At 36.8% G+C, this 15,648-nt stretch overlaps 1 protein-coding gene across 1 annotated transcript; it reads right to left on the bottom strand.

The window, feature by feature from the left end:
• Positions 1-1,679: 1,679 nt before the first annotated feature.
• On the bottom strand, positions 1,680-14,609 carry LOC143597872 (WD-40 repeat-containing protein MSI4-like). Its single transcript, XM_077076251.1, has 15 exons — positions 14,464-14,609; positions 12,312-12,375; positions 11,755-11,841; positions 11,619-11,681; positions 11,002-11,067; positions 10,815-10,889; positions 10,169-10,244; positions 9,258-9,432; positions 8,525-8,606; positions 8,286-8,359; positions 8,033-8,144; positions 3,043-3,117; positions 2,675-2,742; positions 2,330-2,429; positions 1,680-2,048 (listed from the first exon to the last, which is right to left on the bottom strand). The coding sequence occupies exons 1-15, from the start codon at positions 14,607-14,609 to the stop codon at positions 1,956-1,958; spliced, it is 1,356 nt and encodes a 451-aa protein (XP_076932366.1). The 3' UTR covers positions 1,680-1,955.
• Between the last annotated feature and the right edge of the window lie 1,039 nt (positions 14,610-15,648).

Raw genomic sequence — 15,648 nt, 5'->3', positions numbered from 1 at the left:
AAATTTATTTTCATTAAGTGTCTTAACACATTTTCCATTAGGATTTTAATTTATTTTCTAATTCGTTAACTCATTCCTCATAACGAATTAAGTCTGAGTTGCTATCTGATTCGTTACCTTGTATTTATGAGCGGACATAAATGTAAGCGAACATACTTGACTTAAGCGAACTTATTAACAAGCGAACTTAACATTAAGCGAACTTAAACATTAAGCTAACTTAACTTTAAGCGAACTTAGCTTTAGGCGAACTTGTGTCCAACGAACTTAACATCCTGCGAACTTAGCCTGGCGAGCTTACTGCACACGAACTTATATGGCGAACTCATGCAGCGAACTTAGGTGCGGGCGAAGTTAATTCGTAGGCGAACTTATACGGCAGCGAAGTTAACCAGCAGCGATCTTACACCGCCAGCGAAGTTATACAACAAGCTTGTTGTAGCGAGCTGCTGCTGCCAAGGTTCGTTTCATTAATCAAAACACGCGTTTTGCGACCCTTGTTCGCTTATTATGATTCGGCCTTAGCCCCAACCGTTCCCTAGACTGATTGCGGCCCAAACTTGACCCGAACGAATCATAAAGTTTGATCCTTTAAGCTAAAAACGTTCAATACCAGATCTACGGTTTATTTTAAACGAGCCGTTCATGGTTATAAGTTCGTTAGGTTCTTTTTAACATCAAGTTTGCTACTTTAACACTCGTTTATACCCGATCTACTCTTGGTTCAAGTTTCAAGACTAAACGCTTATAAAAACGTAAACTTTAAAGGTCAAGAACATACCTTTTGTGTTCGTTTGGATCTCGTTTAGCTTGTTTATGAACTCTAGATCTTGTATAAGCTTGTATAATAAAGATCTACACTAACTAGCGTCCACTTGATCTCGGATCCCTCTCTACTCTCTCGGCCGTAAGTGTGTGTAGTGGTATGTGTGTGTTTTGGAGTGTGTAGGCAAATATGGAAAGATAGAATGAGGATTAGGGTTTTAGGATAGTTTAAGGGGGTATTTATATCCCTTAAAGCCCATGGACCTAAGACCCATTACCCTATAATCCATATTAATTAATCCAAGTCCATAATCCTTTCTTGTTTAATATTAATTAATCATTAACACACGACAACTTAACACAACTTTCTTTATTTAATATTAGAGCATTTTAGGATGTTACATATAATGTGAGATTGAGATTGTGAGATTGTGAATGGATATAGCCTTAACATCTCTACTGCTAGAATTAAGGAGGGTCAAACGTCTCTGTTGCACTGCTGCTTCTTTTAGCCGGATTTTTTTGTGATTAGTTACTTCAATTCTCTTTCGATACCTTAAAATCGGTCTCAGTAAAACCCGAAAACCGACTAACCGGAACCGGCAAAAACCAAATGGAATGGCGCATCATAGGTCCGGTCCTCGGTTTCAGTTTTTCTAGATTTTCGGTTCTCCGGTCGGGTCGGTCCGGTTAATACAAAATGAAAAGCACTAGTCTATGCTGCACTTTTCCAATCAGAATATCAATCATTTGTCATAATTTTGTTTCAGTTTGATTATGTATTTCTTTTATTTAATAATAGTTTGATTGATTTTAAGATTAATAATTTATTTTTTATTTTGAACATGATTGATTACATATTCTTTCATGTAAAAATCCAATTAAAAAAAGACCAAACCTGTCAAAACAAACCACCACTAGTTGGTTTGGCATGTTCCATTTGTATAATTATTCCAGCAGTGGCATATTGTGTTTCAAAAAATCGAAAAAAAGTTGACACTCAGCTTAATACAAAAAATCCACATCCCATACCAACAAAATATAAACCCTAAAGACAGATTGCAGGTTTTCTTCCTGAAAACACCAAAAGCGATTCCATTGTGCAGTTTCAAATAATAAGTTAAAAAGTTAAGAACAGTCTAACATGTTACAACAAACTTAAGCAGATAATAATCCTAACAGTTTTGTTCCTAAGAGCAAGTGCGAAGGTGAGATTTGAATTGACCCAGCTCGGTGATAACCTCCTCTTGTGGGCGATATATTAAATCAATCATCCGCCATATCTGCAAATATTCAGTTCCAACATTATAAACAGTAGATAGATTGTGAAGATGGACTTTTTGAACCGAGTGGCTTTATTATGTAACGACCATGTACTTGTGATCATGTCTAATGTGTTAATTAATTGTTATAAAGGACGGATATCATTTGCAGGTCAAACCACCCCCATCCGTTTTGACCTTGAATGACTAGAAAAGAAAAATCAGATTTTCGGTGATCGTGTTCAACAATGCATGTTTAATAATCAGTTTGTTTTGACAAGTACTAGAAGTCAGTTACTCACCTGTAATGTTCCACCCCCACCAGTGCTAGCATTATTACCAGAAACACTAACTATTGTCCACGGATCATGTGCATTCCAGTGAAAATCAACCACCTTGTCCCTACAATTTACACAAATGCCATTCAGTTCGTTTTAAAAACCATAGTTCAAAAAAAAGTTAATGCGGCTGGTTATGAAAAAATTTAAAAGACATAATATTGATACAATTTACACAAATGCTATTCACTTCATCTAGTGTGTTTTAACATAACTAACCAAAAGATGATAATTAAATTTTACTCATGAATAGGTGTTATATTGCACAATAAACAAAGGATAATAATTTTAATAACGGGGTTTTCGTACCTGTGCCCAGAATGACGGAACAATAAGCCTTGTGAAGATTTTGAAGATGGACCAGAAAGTTCCCCAATCTGCTCAAGAACAAAAATAATTTAAAAAGATAAATAAAAAAAAACAATTGAAGTACAACTTTGACCCATTTGATTATAAATGGGTCAATTTGGATTGTATTTTATTTAAAGATGAATCTTCTTAAAAAAACAAATTAATTCATACATGATACAACCTTCTAAAATCATTTTTATACCAAGATTAAGATTGTTTTAATGATAATAGCACATTAACAATTGAAAATCAAGTTTTTGCTGCTCAACCCAACACAAGATAAGTCATATACAAAAAAGAGTGTGCGATAAAGAGAAAACCCACACCTTATTATGATCCCAGATGTTCAAGACTCCATCCTCTGCTGAACTGCCAAAAACAGATGTTTTGTCTGGAAACCACTGAAAAATAAATATAATTTTGTAAATCTCATCTAATGAAAACTTAAAAAAAATTATAATATAATAAAGGTTTATTGAATTTTAATAATCCCTATTGAGTGGTATTAGCCGATAATAATCCATATTCATTGTATCGCCGTCAGCGGTCCCAAATTTAGTAAAGTTGGCCCTCAATGGTCCCCCGTTAAAAATGACTTAACGACGTTATATTTTTTTCCGAATTTCAAACTAATGTTTTAGGGCTTTTGATCGGAAGAAGGATACGAGCCGATTGATGTAAAACTTAATTTGGAAAAAAGTATAACGCCGTTAGTCCTTTTTAACGGGGGACCACTGGGGGCCACCTTTTTTTAATTTGAGACCGCCGGTGGCGATAAAATGAATAGGGATTGCTATAAAGAATAAGATGGTTGTAGTGAAAGTAATGTTTATTACTTGAAGGTGTGAATAATACAAAGGGGGAACCACCTATATATACACAAGTAAAACCCTAACTACAACCCATAAAGGGCCCATGGGCTTTAGCAAACTACATGGGCTAAAACCCTAATTAAAACAACTAGCAATACATTTAACACTCTTCCTCAAGTTGGAGCATAGATGTTAATCATGCCCAACTTGTTACAAATGAAATCTATCTGAGCTTTCCGGAGCGGTTTAGTTAGAATGTCTGCAAGCTGAAAGTTTGTCTTCACATGAACCGGTTGAATGGATGGAGGATCAGTTTGTGTGCCTACTACTCGATCTTTGATAAGGTGGCAGTCGACCTCAATGTGTTTTGTCCTTTCATGAAATACTTGATTCTTGGCTATGTGAATGGCTGATTGATTATCACAGTATAACCTCATCAAGTCATTAAAAACAACTCCGAGTTCTATGAGAAGACGACGTACCCATGTCATCTCTGATGTTACATCTGCCATGGCTCTATACTCCGATTCGGCACTCGACCGGGAAACCGTGTGTTGCTTCTTACTCTGCCATGATACAAGATTTCCTCCAACAAACACACAATATCCGGTGGTAGATCGTCGAGAAATCGGACAACCTGCCCAATCTGCATCTGAGAACCCTGATATCCGACCATCTCCTTCTTCCGTGAAGGCACCCACACGACAATGACCCTGATCAGAGTATAATATACCCAAACCAGGTGAGGTCTTAAGATATCTTAAGACACGAAGGGCAGCATCCCAGTGACCGGTGTATGGTGCAGCCATAAATTGGCTCAGAACACTGACAGTAAAGAAGATATCCGGTCGTGTGACGGTTAAATAATTAAGTTTACCAACCAATCGTCTGTATCGCTCAGGATCTTTCATTGGATCTCCTTCCTTTGGGAGGAGTTTCTTTGTAGGAAGCATTGGGGTATCAACAGGTTTACAACCTAGTAAGCCACATTCGGTCAACATATCAAGGACATACTTTCGTTGGGAGAGAAGTATTCCTTGTGGAGAGCGAGATACTTCTATGCCAAGAAAATACCTCAATCGACCTAAGTCGCTGACCTGAAACTTAGACTGAAGAAACTGCTTGAGTTCGGTGATCCCGACCTCGTCATCACCTGTGATTATAATGTCATCCACATAAACAACTACGATAATCCTCTTTCCTTTCAGGTGTCTAAAGAAGACAGAGTGATCGTAGGCACTCCGAGTCATCCCAAACTGTCCCATAACACTAGAGAATCGACCAAACCATGCCCTGGGAGACTGTTTAAGACCATATAGAGAACGACGTAGTCTGCAAACTTTCGAGGCCTCCTCCTCAACAACGAACCCTGGTGGCTGCTCCATATATACCTCCTCCTCAAGAACACCATTAAGAAAGGCGTTCTTGACATCAAGCTGGTGGAGCGGCCAATGATTAATGGCAGCAAGAGCGATACAAATACGGACAGATGGCATCTTAGCAACTGGCGAGAATGTCTCATCATAATCAATGCCATATGCCTGAGAATACCCTTTTGCGACCAACCGAGCCTTTAAGCGGTGTAAGGAGCCGTCTGGGTGTAGTTTAACTGTAAACACCCAACGACAACCAACAATACGCTTCCCTTTAGGAAGTGTTTCAAGATCCCATGTATGATTGGACTTAAGAGCCCCAATTTCATCTTCCATAGCCTGTCGCCATCCTGGGTGAGCGAGAGCGCTCGTCACATTTTTGGGAATCGGGTAGGAATCAAGGGTAGTGGTGTACGCATGAGATTTAGAAGATAGGTGAGTGTAGGCAACATAGTCCTGAATCGGGTAACGAGTGCATTTCCGGGGTTCTTTGCGAAAAGAAATAGGTATATCGGGTAGTGGTGCACCAGGAGGATCATAAACGGGTGTATCAGGGGTAGTGTCTGGATCGGGTAAGGATGTATCAGTGAGAGGTGTAGATCGTTCGGATGCAGACGGAAGATCTGAGATCTCGGGGTTGCGGTCTGGATGTGAATCAAGTCTCTGATATTTGACCCTTACCTCGCCTAGCATATGTGAAAAGTAGTGGCGGAGGTTCAGTCGGTGGGTCAGAATCAGCAGATATAGGATCTAAAGAGGGAATCGACACAGGAATGGTGGGGAGGAAGGGAGAAGTGGGTATATCGAGGTCAGGAACCACACATCACATGACTGGGTCAGAAACGGGTCAGAGGTCAGGAAACGGGTCAGAAACAGGAGTGGAACACTCGGGAAAGTAAGGATACTCATGAAAGGTGACATCAGTACTAGTAAAGTATCGGTGAAGTGATGGGCTATAGCACCGATACCCTTTTTGAACCCGTGAGTAACCAAGGAAGACACAACGAATGGCTCGGGGATCAAGTTTGATGGTTTTCGGACAATGGTCATGAACATAGGCGACGCAACCAAATACTTTAGGTGCGAGAGGAAATGGATCATCGTTGGGAAATAGTACAGAAAACGGTGTTTTACCATGAAGAACGGGTGTGGGCATGCGGTTAATCAGATATGTGGCAGTGAGAACGACATCTCCCCAAAAACGATGAGGAACACGTGACTGGATCATGATTGTGCGAGCAACATCCAATATGTGACGATTTTTGCGTTCGGACACCATTTTGTTGAGATGTATACGCACACGATGATTCATGAATAATGCCGTTGGTTTTTAAGTATGAAGAAAAGTCGGTGGAAAAGTATTCTTTAGCATTATCAGATCGTAAAGTTTTAATGGTGGTGTTAAATTGGTTTTGAACATAAGCATTAAATTCTCGAAATATGGAAAATACCTTACTACGAGATTTCATCAAATAAACCCAAGTAGTGCTAGAATAGTCATCAATAAAGGTAATAAAATATTCAAAACCCAACGTAGATTTGATAGGGCAAGGACCCATACATCAGAATGCAACAGTTCAAAACAAGAACTGACTCGATTGGGCACCCTAGGGGGATAGGGACGCCTGGTATGTTTACCAAGTTGACACGACTCACAATGAAAATTAAAAGACGAAAGTGGTAAATCTGGTCGCATCTGCCTCAGAACCGCTGTAGAGGGATGACCTAACCGACAGTGAGCCTCCCTGATAGCGGAATCACATAAGTTTGCTACAGGATGCGAAAACGGGGATATACGATAGAGACCTCCTGATTCAAAACCAGTACCAATTACCCGGTTTGTTCCTAGTTCATGAAAAACGCAGTGAGTTGGGCAAAAGGTCACAGAACAGTTGTTTTGTTTGGTAATCTGACTCACTGAACAAAGACTGGTAGGAAATTTAGGAACAAATAGGATAGAAGACAGTTTTAGGTTTTCCGAGTTACTGATGGATCCTATGCCGAGAACGGAACATGAAGATCCATCGGCAAGACGTACCGGTGCATTGGGAACATTTTGAAGACTAGAAAAAATACCCCGATTCCCAGTCATGTGATGTGTGGCTCCAGAATCGATTACCCACGATGAGTCGAGGCTAGAAAACTTACCCGAATGTGCTGAGTTGGTTCGAGGAGGATTCAACTGGGAGGCAAGAAACCGTTGAATCAGATCATACTCCTCCTTAGTAAATGTATACGTGTGTTTTTCGTTTCCCATGGTAGATTCCGGCAGTGAACAGTAACTTCCGGCAGCTAACAGTAACTTTTCGTGAACAGTAAATCCGGCATGAACAGTGACAATACTCCGACAGTGGCTGGCTAGACGGGTTTGAAACAAATCCGGAAACCGGTGCTGGGGTTTGTTTCAGATCTGGTGGCTTAGGTGCTTGAACAAACTCGAACACAATAACCGAGACAGACGGAAAAAAAGGTTGTTATATCAGAAAACTAACACAGGGAGCTTCGGACGGAAAAAGGAATGAACAAGGAAAAATCCGGTGACCGGAGGTGGGGTCACGCACCATCACTCACCGGCGCGTGGGTGGCAACGGCGGACAACGGGAGGCGCGTGGGGGCGCGTGCGGCAGCGGATGGACGTCGGATTTTTAGGTAAGGCAAATCGGAGGGTGTAGGTTATAATGGCAGGGGCGGTGAGTTGTAAAGATCTGCCGAAAAAAGATTTGTTTCGGACAGCAGCTCAAACAGTGACTTGGAACTTTTAAACAGATCTGAACTTGAACAGATCTTGGAACAGAAGTCGGGACGGGAACCGAGATTCAGGTTTGTACCGAGAGCCTTGGCTCTGATACCATGTAAAGAATAAGATGGTTGTAGTGAAAGTAATGTTTTTTACTTGAAGGTGTGAATAATACAAAGGGGGAACCACCTATATATACACAAGTAAAACCCTAACTACAACCCATAAAGGGCCCATGGGCTTTAGCAAACTACATGGGCTAAAACCCTAATTAAAACAACTAGCAATACATTTAACAATTACTATCGGCCAATATTGTTTAGTAGGGATTATTATAATCCAATAAACCTATAATAAAAAACACAATACACACACACGCATTTTTGAGTTCTACCTGTACACAAAGAACAGCAGCATTGTGATTCTCAAATATGTGGATGGGTGATCCGACCCCATTTGTAGTGAGATTCCGGCGATCAAACAAGCGAATAGTGTTATCAGCAGACCTAAAAATATTAACTATGTTAAACTTGGTCACTTGGAAGCTCATTTTCAAAACCGAAAATTAGTTTTATTTTATTAACTTCTAGTTTAAATGTAGAAATTTACAGATAAAACTAGTAGAGGACAGCGTATAAGATTATTACCCTGTTAGTAAAAGATTATCATCACTTGGGTTCCAGTCAACACAGTGAAGATCAGCATTGTGTGCTTTCTCAACCTGCAAAACAATTAGAAGAGAATAAAATAAATTTATACAATTATTCAATTTATACCAAACAAAACATTTGCAAAAAACTATACACTCAAAAACAAACAGCATAAAAAGTCACAAAGTCAAAACTAGTGATCAAACACGGTAATAAAAAAAGATGAAGAGGCTTACCTTGACAACTGGAGAAGAACCTGTTCTTGCATCCCACAGAATAAGACAAGAATCATCACCAACACTACAGAATTCTTGTGAACTGCACCAACGTCAACAGAAGTCAAACCAGCTTCCAGTTAGCCAGAACTACCATAATTCATAAATATCTAATAATGGAATTCTATTTGACATAGTCACATAGACAAAGCAAGATGACGGGTCGGGGAGATCGGGTTACAAGTTAAAAACGTCAAAGTTAAACGGGTTATTTCCAGCTTAGTTGACCCACAAACACTTGTTTTTATTCAAACTTTCAAAGTATTAATGTGTTATACATGACTATGAAAGTAACATTATTACAATAAAAGAAATGATTTGTATACCACCTTAACATGCACCACCTTATATTTAACTGTAACCATTTGCCCTTATATCAGTTTCACTCTTTTTTACCTCCTCGTGGTGCAAGGGCAAAACAATCAAAACCATTTTTGGTAGTGTCAGAGTAAACGAGATGGTGAAAAATCACCTACCTCAGTACCTTACAAAACCAATTAAGGGAGACTGCATGCATTAAAAATACACTTTGAGCAGTTTTCAACCAATTTGACCCTTCCCAAATGAAAACGATACCACTTTAAGAGAGAAAAATCGGACTGTATATGTTTTTAATACTATAAAACACATCCATTTGATCCATATCAGTCAAAATTGTAACCTCTGGTTTCTACATGAAAACTGTGCCAGTTACCTTGAGGGGCAAAACTGTACATCTTCAACAGTATCATTATGCCCATGGAAAACACCTCTTGCTTGAACAACATTGCTTTCGGTAGGCTTATCACCAGGCCCATCAGTCTTCGGCTGTGTTGCTAATGTTGATATATGATCATGAATATTCCAAAAAACAACTGATTTGTCCTTGCCTGACAACAAAACAAACAGCTCAAAATTGAAAACATAAATAATGTGAATATTTTAGAACATGAATAATAACTTAAAATTACAATGAAAAGAACTAAATGCACAAAACAGACACAAACTTAACATTTTTCCTCATTTTAGCAACCGACTTGCTATCTTACACAAAACTAATTTTACTTGTAAATTGGTGATGTAGCACTAATTGATGCCTTAAGATCCACACATTAGACGCCTCATAGTAAAAACTACTTGTGTAATTAAAATAAGTAACAAGTTTGAAAATTAATCCTTTCTAGAGTTCATATTTTAAAGAACTTAGTAAATGTCAAATTTACATATAAACTGAAATGGCCAAAAAAGCCATGTTATCCAAAGAACTTGATTAATAATTCTATCATTTACGTAATCATTCTTGACACTCAGATTCGTAAAAGTTCAAACTTTTGAGCAACATGTGCTTGAATAAACGCAACCAAACTTGACCCATACCAAAAATTACTTGTGTAGAGAAGTTACCCAACCCGTCAGACCCGCCCAATTTGCCACCTATAGTATAATCTATACATTCACACTCTTTATAAGATAACTCAAATATGTTTCCTTCTAATCAACCGCAAGAGCAAAATGTTCTCAGTTGGCCCATTAGACATTAATCATTCTAGTAAATCAGCATTAAGCATCGCTAAAATAGTGATGTTTCACAAAGCAGGTCAAGAAAGTATTGCTCTACTGTATCACCTCCAGAAAGTACAAAGGGTTCACTTCGGCACGTGGCAAGAGCGAATTCAGCATTTTCTTGATGACCGGTCAAAATCTGCAATGTCAGCAGTATAAAAGAAAATCATATATAGCCAAACAAACCAAAATAAACATGGGTAACAGCTCCACATTCATATATTTGAGGAGGCTACATTGGGGTAACTAGTAATATTTAAATATAACAGATAAATGCACAAACTGTGTACATAGCGGTTAGAGGTGGAAAAATGGGTGGGGCAGAAAATGGGTCAAAACCAATTGTTGAAATATATATATATATTTGGTATGGATTGAAACAGGCCAGGCCAAATTGAGTTGGCACACGTACATTTTTTGCGCAACTCTCATAGATAAAACTATGTGCTAATTATGATTACAAAAACAATATTATCAAAACAATAAACTAAATGACTAAATCTAAAATAAAAATAAATTTCAACAACTTCCAACCACTTTAAGCCAATCCCCTTTTAGTTATTTGTTATTTGGCCCAATTGACTCATTTAAGATAAAAACAAAGGACAAAATAACTCATCCATAAGTTAATGGGTCAAAAGAGTCACCTCTAGATACATGGGTACATAGAGATAACTTATAGTCATAATGTTCCCTGCAAAAAACTTACCAAATCAGGACGAGACTCTGTGGCTCCCAAGACAGCCTGGCGATTAGGCTGAGATTCAACATCCCAGATCAGGACCTGTACAGAACATAACAAGAGAAAAAGTAACTTTAAAGAAAAAACACAGAATAATATTGAAGTGATTTATATATCAAAACCAGCCAAATACGTAAACAAACTGAGTGCGTACATCAGGACTATCAGTGTGTGTAGCTACTATATTGCTGTTCTGAGGAAGCTCCCTGATGCGATTCACCTGAACATATATAATCAAAGCCAAAGAAACATAGGATCAAATATTCATGATATACTGCACATGAAAATATTATTGTGTAGGCGGCAATAAAAATGACTAAATGAGTAACAAGTGTGTGATTAAACAAATAATTTAATGCTGCATATTACTACATTCAGATGGTAGTCACTACCAGATCCTGAACGCAGTAGAGTCACAAAAAACAAAAAAACAACAAAAAAGTGGCCATGAAATTATGAATGCAACATACTTTACCATTTCTACTATTTATGCAACAAAATTGCATTTGTTTCCCATATAATAATCCAAATTGCATGTTTGCATACTATGATAAGAACCTGTAACCGGTAATTATGTTACATTAAAAGGTTAAAAAATGAATGTGATGTGTGTATTGATAAAAAACAATTTTGCATCGTCTCATATACTCTTGCAAAAGCTCCATTACAAGTATCTTTTTTTAAATATTATTAGATTTAGAATACTTGTAGCAAAATATTTATCAGAAACATTATAGAGTGAGAAAAGGGTTAGATTGTATTTAGAGCTACCTCTCCAGGATGTATAATAGTTTTAAACTTCTTTACATAGGGTGATCGTGCTTCTTCATTGAACTACAAAACATAAAATTGTTATTAAACTTTAATTAGACACGAGGTACAATGTTGAAATTACTTTTGGACTCACCTGCGATTTGTGTTCTGCTGCTGCTACCCTAGGTTTAACAATTTCACAGTTCGCTATCACAAGTGTGTTTGGTACACTACCATCAGTCTGTACAAACAGAACAAAAAGATCAAATTTTGCACCCAAACATATGAAGTCAAAAAAAATTACCATTAAAATTTCAGCATGGCTCTCATATAAGCAAAGTTAGAATAAATCTTATTCAATTTAGATATGTTAAGGCACTAAAAGAGCCACATGTTTCATCAGATATTGAAAACTAATATTTAATATTGATAATCATTCATAAAATAACTAGTTATGTTAGAAAGATCCTACAAAAACTAAAGGTTGTGATTTTCCACAATAAATAGCAGAATGTGAGTTGACGACAGTTGCTTAAAATAAACAATAAGCCTAAGACTGTACATCTTCCACGACAAACATACCATGTAGATGCTCACACGACCAAAGTTTTACAACTGTACTTTTTCTTTATATATCTTTGCCTAAACATTATATGTAAATTAAAACAAATCTTTCATGCATGCATACATTGAGGTGAAAACATCATTTACCTGTTCTGATAGGTAAAGTCGTTGGCGATTCTTGTAAGTAGCTTGCTCTATTTGTGGTCCCCATCTATTAAGAAGTCAAATTTACAGAACAATAACCAATGTAAGAGATCCAACATGAACCATGTATACAAACTTGTCAATATAGCCCCATTATGGTTAGTCTGAGTGAAATGACCAGAAATAGAGTGTCCGTTGTTTATCAACAATACAAGAAAAAAACAAACTACACAATGTTTGTGAAGTACTAAAAGAGAAAATTTTAGCCTACGACAGTCTCTGCCATCTCTAAAATAGACAACTGGCAGTGATGGCAAGAGGGGGAACAATTTAAACGCACACCAGCTATGAACTCTAAACAAATATAGATATAGCATACCATGAGTAGAGAGCATGTTTGCTTATTATATAAACATGGCTCGTACCCTCGTATATAAACACATGATCCCCAGTGCAAAATTAACCTCAACTTGGTCAGTCTAGTAATTTCATGTTACATTATTAGACACAAATTCACATAAACACAGAGTCAGATGTGCAAGAATCATCCTAAACTTGCTTATGCTAAAGATTTAACATTACTATTATCACTAGGCATATAATTACATGTTGTAAACTCCCAAAGCAATAGGTTCACCACTCCATTGCAACTAGAGGTGGCAATGGGAGTGGGTTGGGTTGGATTTGGGTGATGGGTCAGGATGGGTATGGGTCAGGATGGATTTTTAAAATAGAGGGTTAGGATGGATATGGGTCAAGATGGGTAAAACTAACCCATCTTGACCCAAGTGAATGTTGACATACAAAGGGTTTTAAAAACCCCTCAAAAAGATATTCATAAAAACTATTAAAAAAAATAATAACTCAAAATATAAATAAAAAACGCAAAATGTAAAATAACTAAAATGTTTCCCCCATCATCCTCGTTCATTAAAAAAAACGTTTTGTACCGGTTCAGGTTTTTTCGGGGTTTTTTTTCGGTTCGCTTTTCTTTTTTTTTTTATTTCAGTCGGTTTCGGTATCTGCTCGGTTTCAATGATTTTGGTTTCGATTTCTCGATTTTTCGGTTTCAGTGTTGTTTTATTTTAGTCAGTTTTTCCCGTTTCATTTCGTTTTTTTTGTTTCGTTTCGATTCATTTGTTTTATTTTGGTCGGCTACGTTTCAGTTTTTTTGTTTCGTTTTGGTAAGCTTTTTGATTGCATTTTGCTTATTTTTTGTTTCGTTTTGGTCAGTTTTTCGGTTTCATATCGATTTTTTTGTATCATTTTGGTCGTTTTTCTATTTCGGTTCAGTTTCGTTTAAGTTTTTTTGTTTTGTTTGGTCGGTTAGGTGTATTTGATTCGTTTTGGTCCAGTTTTTAAATTGCATTTAGTTTTTTTATGTTTCCTTTTGGTCAGTTTTTCAGTTTCAATTCGGTTTTTTGTTTCGTTTCGGTCGTTTTTCTATTTCGGTTCAGTCTCGTTTCGGTTTTTATGTATCGCTTTGGTCGGTTCAGTGTTTTTGTTTTTGGTCAGCTTTTCAGTTGCATTTCGTTTTTTTCGTTTCGTTTTGGTCAGCTTTTCAGTTGCATTTCGTTTTTTTCGTTTCGTTTTGGTCGTTTTTCTCTTTCAGTTCAATTTCGTTTTGGTTTTTTTTGTTTTGTTTCGGTCGATTCGGTGTTTTTGTTTTGTATTGATTTCAGCTTTTCAGTTGCATTTCACTTTTTTTTTGTTTCGTTTTGGTCAGCGTTTCAGTTTCATATCTTTCATATCGGTTTTTTTGTTTCGTTTTGGTTGTTTTTCTATTTCAATTCAGTTTCGTTTCAGTTTTTTTGTTTTGTTTTGGTCGGTTCGGTGTTTTTGTTTCGTTTTGGTCAACTTTTCGGTTTCATATCGTTTTTTTTGTTTCGTTTTGGTTGTTTTTCTATTTCGGTTCAGTTTCGTTTTAGTCGGTTCGGGTTTTTTTTTTCGTTTTGATCGTTTTTTGGGTTTCGGATGAGTTTTGTTTCGCACGTGATAGTTTGAGTATTTTGAATTATGTTTTGACCCATTTTAACCTATAAATGAAACTCGCTTGTATATCTTGTTTTGACCCGTTGTAAACAAAACTTATCACAAATAATAATAATAATAATAATAACTGAAGTTGGAACCCTAGAGTGATAAGAATACGGACCGACAAGATAGAGAGGGCCAGACAAGGTTATGGTTGGCGAGCCAGTCGTAGAGAATCGGGACCAGATGCTTCCACTGTGAGTACTGCTCATCCACCGGCCACTGCCGTACTCCTCCTCCGCCCTTGTTGCCACCTCGTTCCTTCATTTGGGTTTTCCCGCCTCTTTGATTTCAGTACATTCAGTTAAATACAGATAGATGTGGTCCCCGTCTTATACTTACTTTTACATCACACGATTATAATTTGGTTGATAATCTTTACGTGTAGTTTTGTTTATTTATTTAACAAATCGATTTTAAATAGTTTGTTCACTTGTAAAAACTAATTTATATTCAACGGTAATGAGGTATCTATAAATCCATCAAGGTTTAGAAAGCACACCAAACTAAGAATACAATAAACTTTGAAAATTGAAGACAAATTACATTACAACGTTGAAACTATATCAGATATCTTAATCTATAGAACAATATTGTCCATAATTAATGATTCAAAGATAGCCTATAACTTTAATCTCCTCTAGCAGTGGCGAAAAACTAATGTACGAAGTCTGTGACATATGTGTGTGTGACATATGTAATTAATTACTCTATAATGTAATTACATAATTATTCTACTTATATATATAATTAATCTACTTGATTCTCACAATTAACACGTTAATTTCATTTTTATTTGATCCAAACCTTATATAGTGTTAGGACATAAAAAAACGGGTTTGAGTTGAGAAAACTCTATAAACTCATTCTCAACTACATGTTTTTAATTTAAGTTTGAATATTGGAGTCCACAGCTAAAGTTAATAAAAAATGTAAAAATAAAAATGCATTTTCTCTCACCTAAAAAATATGTTTAAAAGTTTTAAAAAATGTAAAGAAGAATTAAGAAACATTTTTGTTTTCTATTTTTCGATGTTTTATATTAAATGTAACAAAATATATTGCTTATGTCAAAAAAAACAAAAAGGAACGATGTCACGTAGCGTTTTCACGGATTTTCTCAACTCATATGAGTTTTTTATTCTATACATGCCCTATATAGAGAGAGAAAGGATCTGTCATTTATCGTACAATAGGTACGCAACACTCTAGAACGTCGATTTTCTATAACCACGCTAATCCTGAAATCACAACTACGTGAGCCGGTCTTCGTCCACCTCTGCTCCCATCGATTCTGTCCACCTTC

This window comes from Bidens hawaiensis, unplaced genomic scaffold (assembly GCF_021521415.1).
Source record: "Bidens hawaiensis isolate Kalapana, Puna unplaced genomic scaffold, B.hawaiensis_p1.1 tig00049155_1, whole genome shotgun sequence".
NCBI lineage: Eukaryota > Viridiplantae > Streptophyta > Magnoliopsida > Asterales > Asteraceae > Bidens > Bidens hawaiensis.
This window is presented reverse-complemented; position numbering and strand designations above follow the sequence as displayed.

What these genes read in the sequence shown, in the direction of transcription:
- LOC143597872 (XM_077076251.1), bottom strand. Translation starts at nt 14,609, where the DNA reads ATGAAGGAACGAGGTGGCAACAAGGGCGGAGGAGGAGTACGGCAGTGG. An exon ending in TGGCCCTCTCTATCTTGTCG is followed by an intron (nt 12,376 to 14,463) that starts GTCCGTATTCTT and finishes ACTTCTTAATAG; the next exon opens with ATGGGGACCACAAATAGAGC. An exon ending in ACCCTTTGTACTTTCTGGAG is followed by an intron (nt 9,433 to 10,168) that starts GTGATACAGTAG and finishes TTTTGTTGTCAG; the next exon opens with GCAAGGACAAATCAGTTGTT.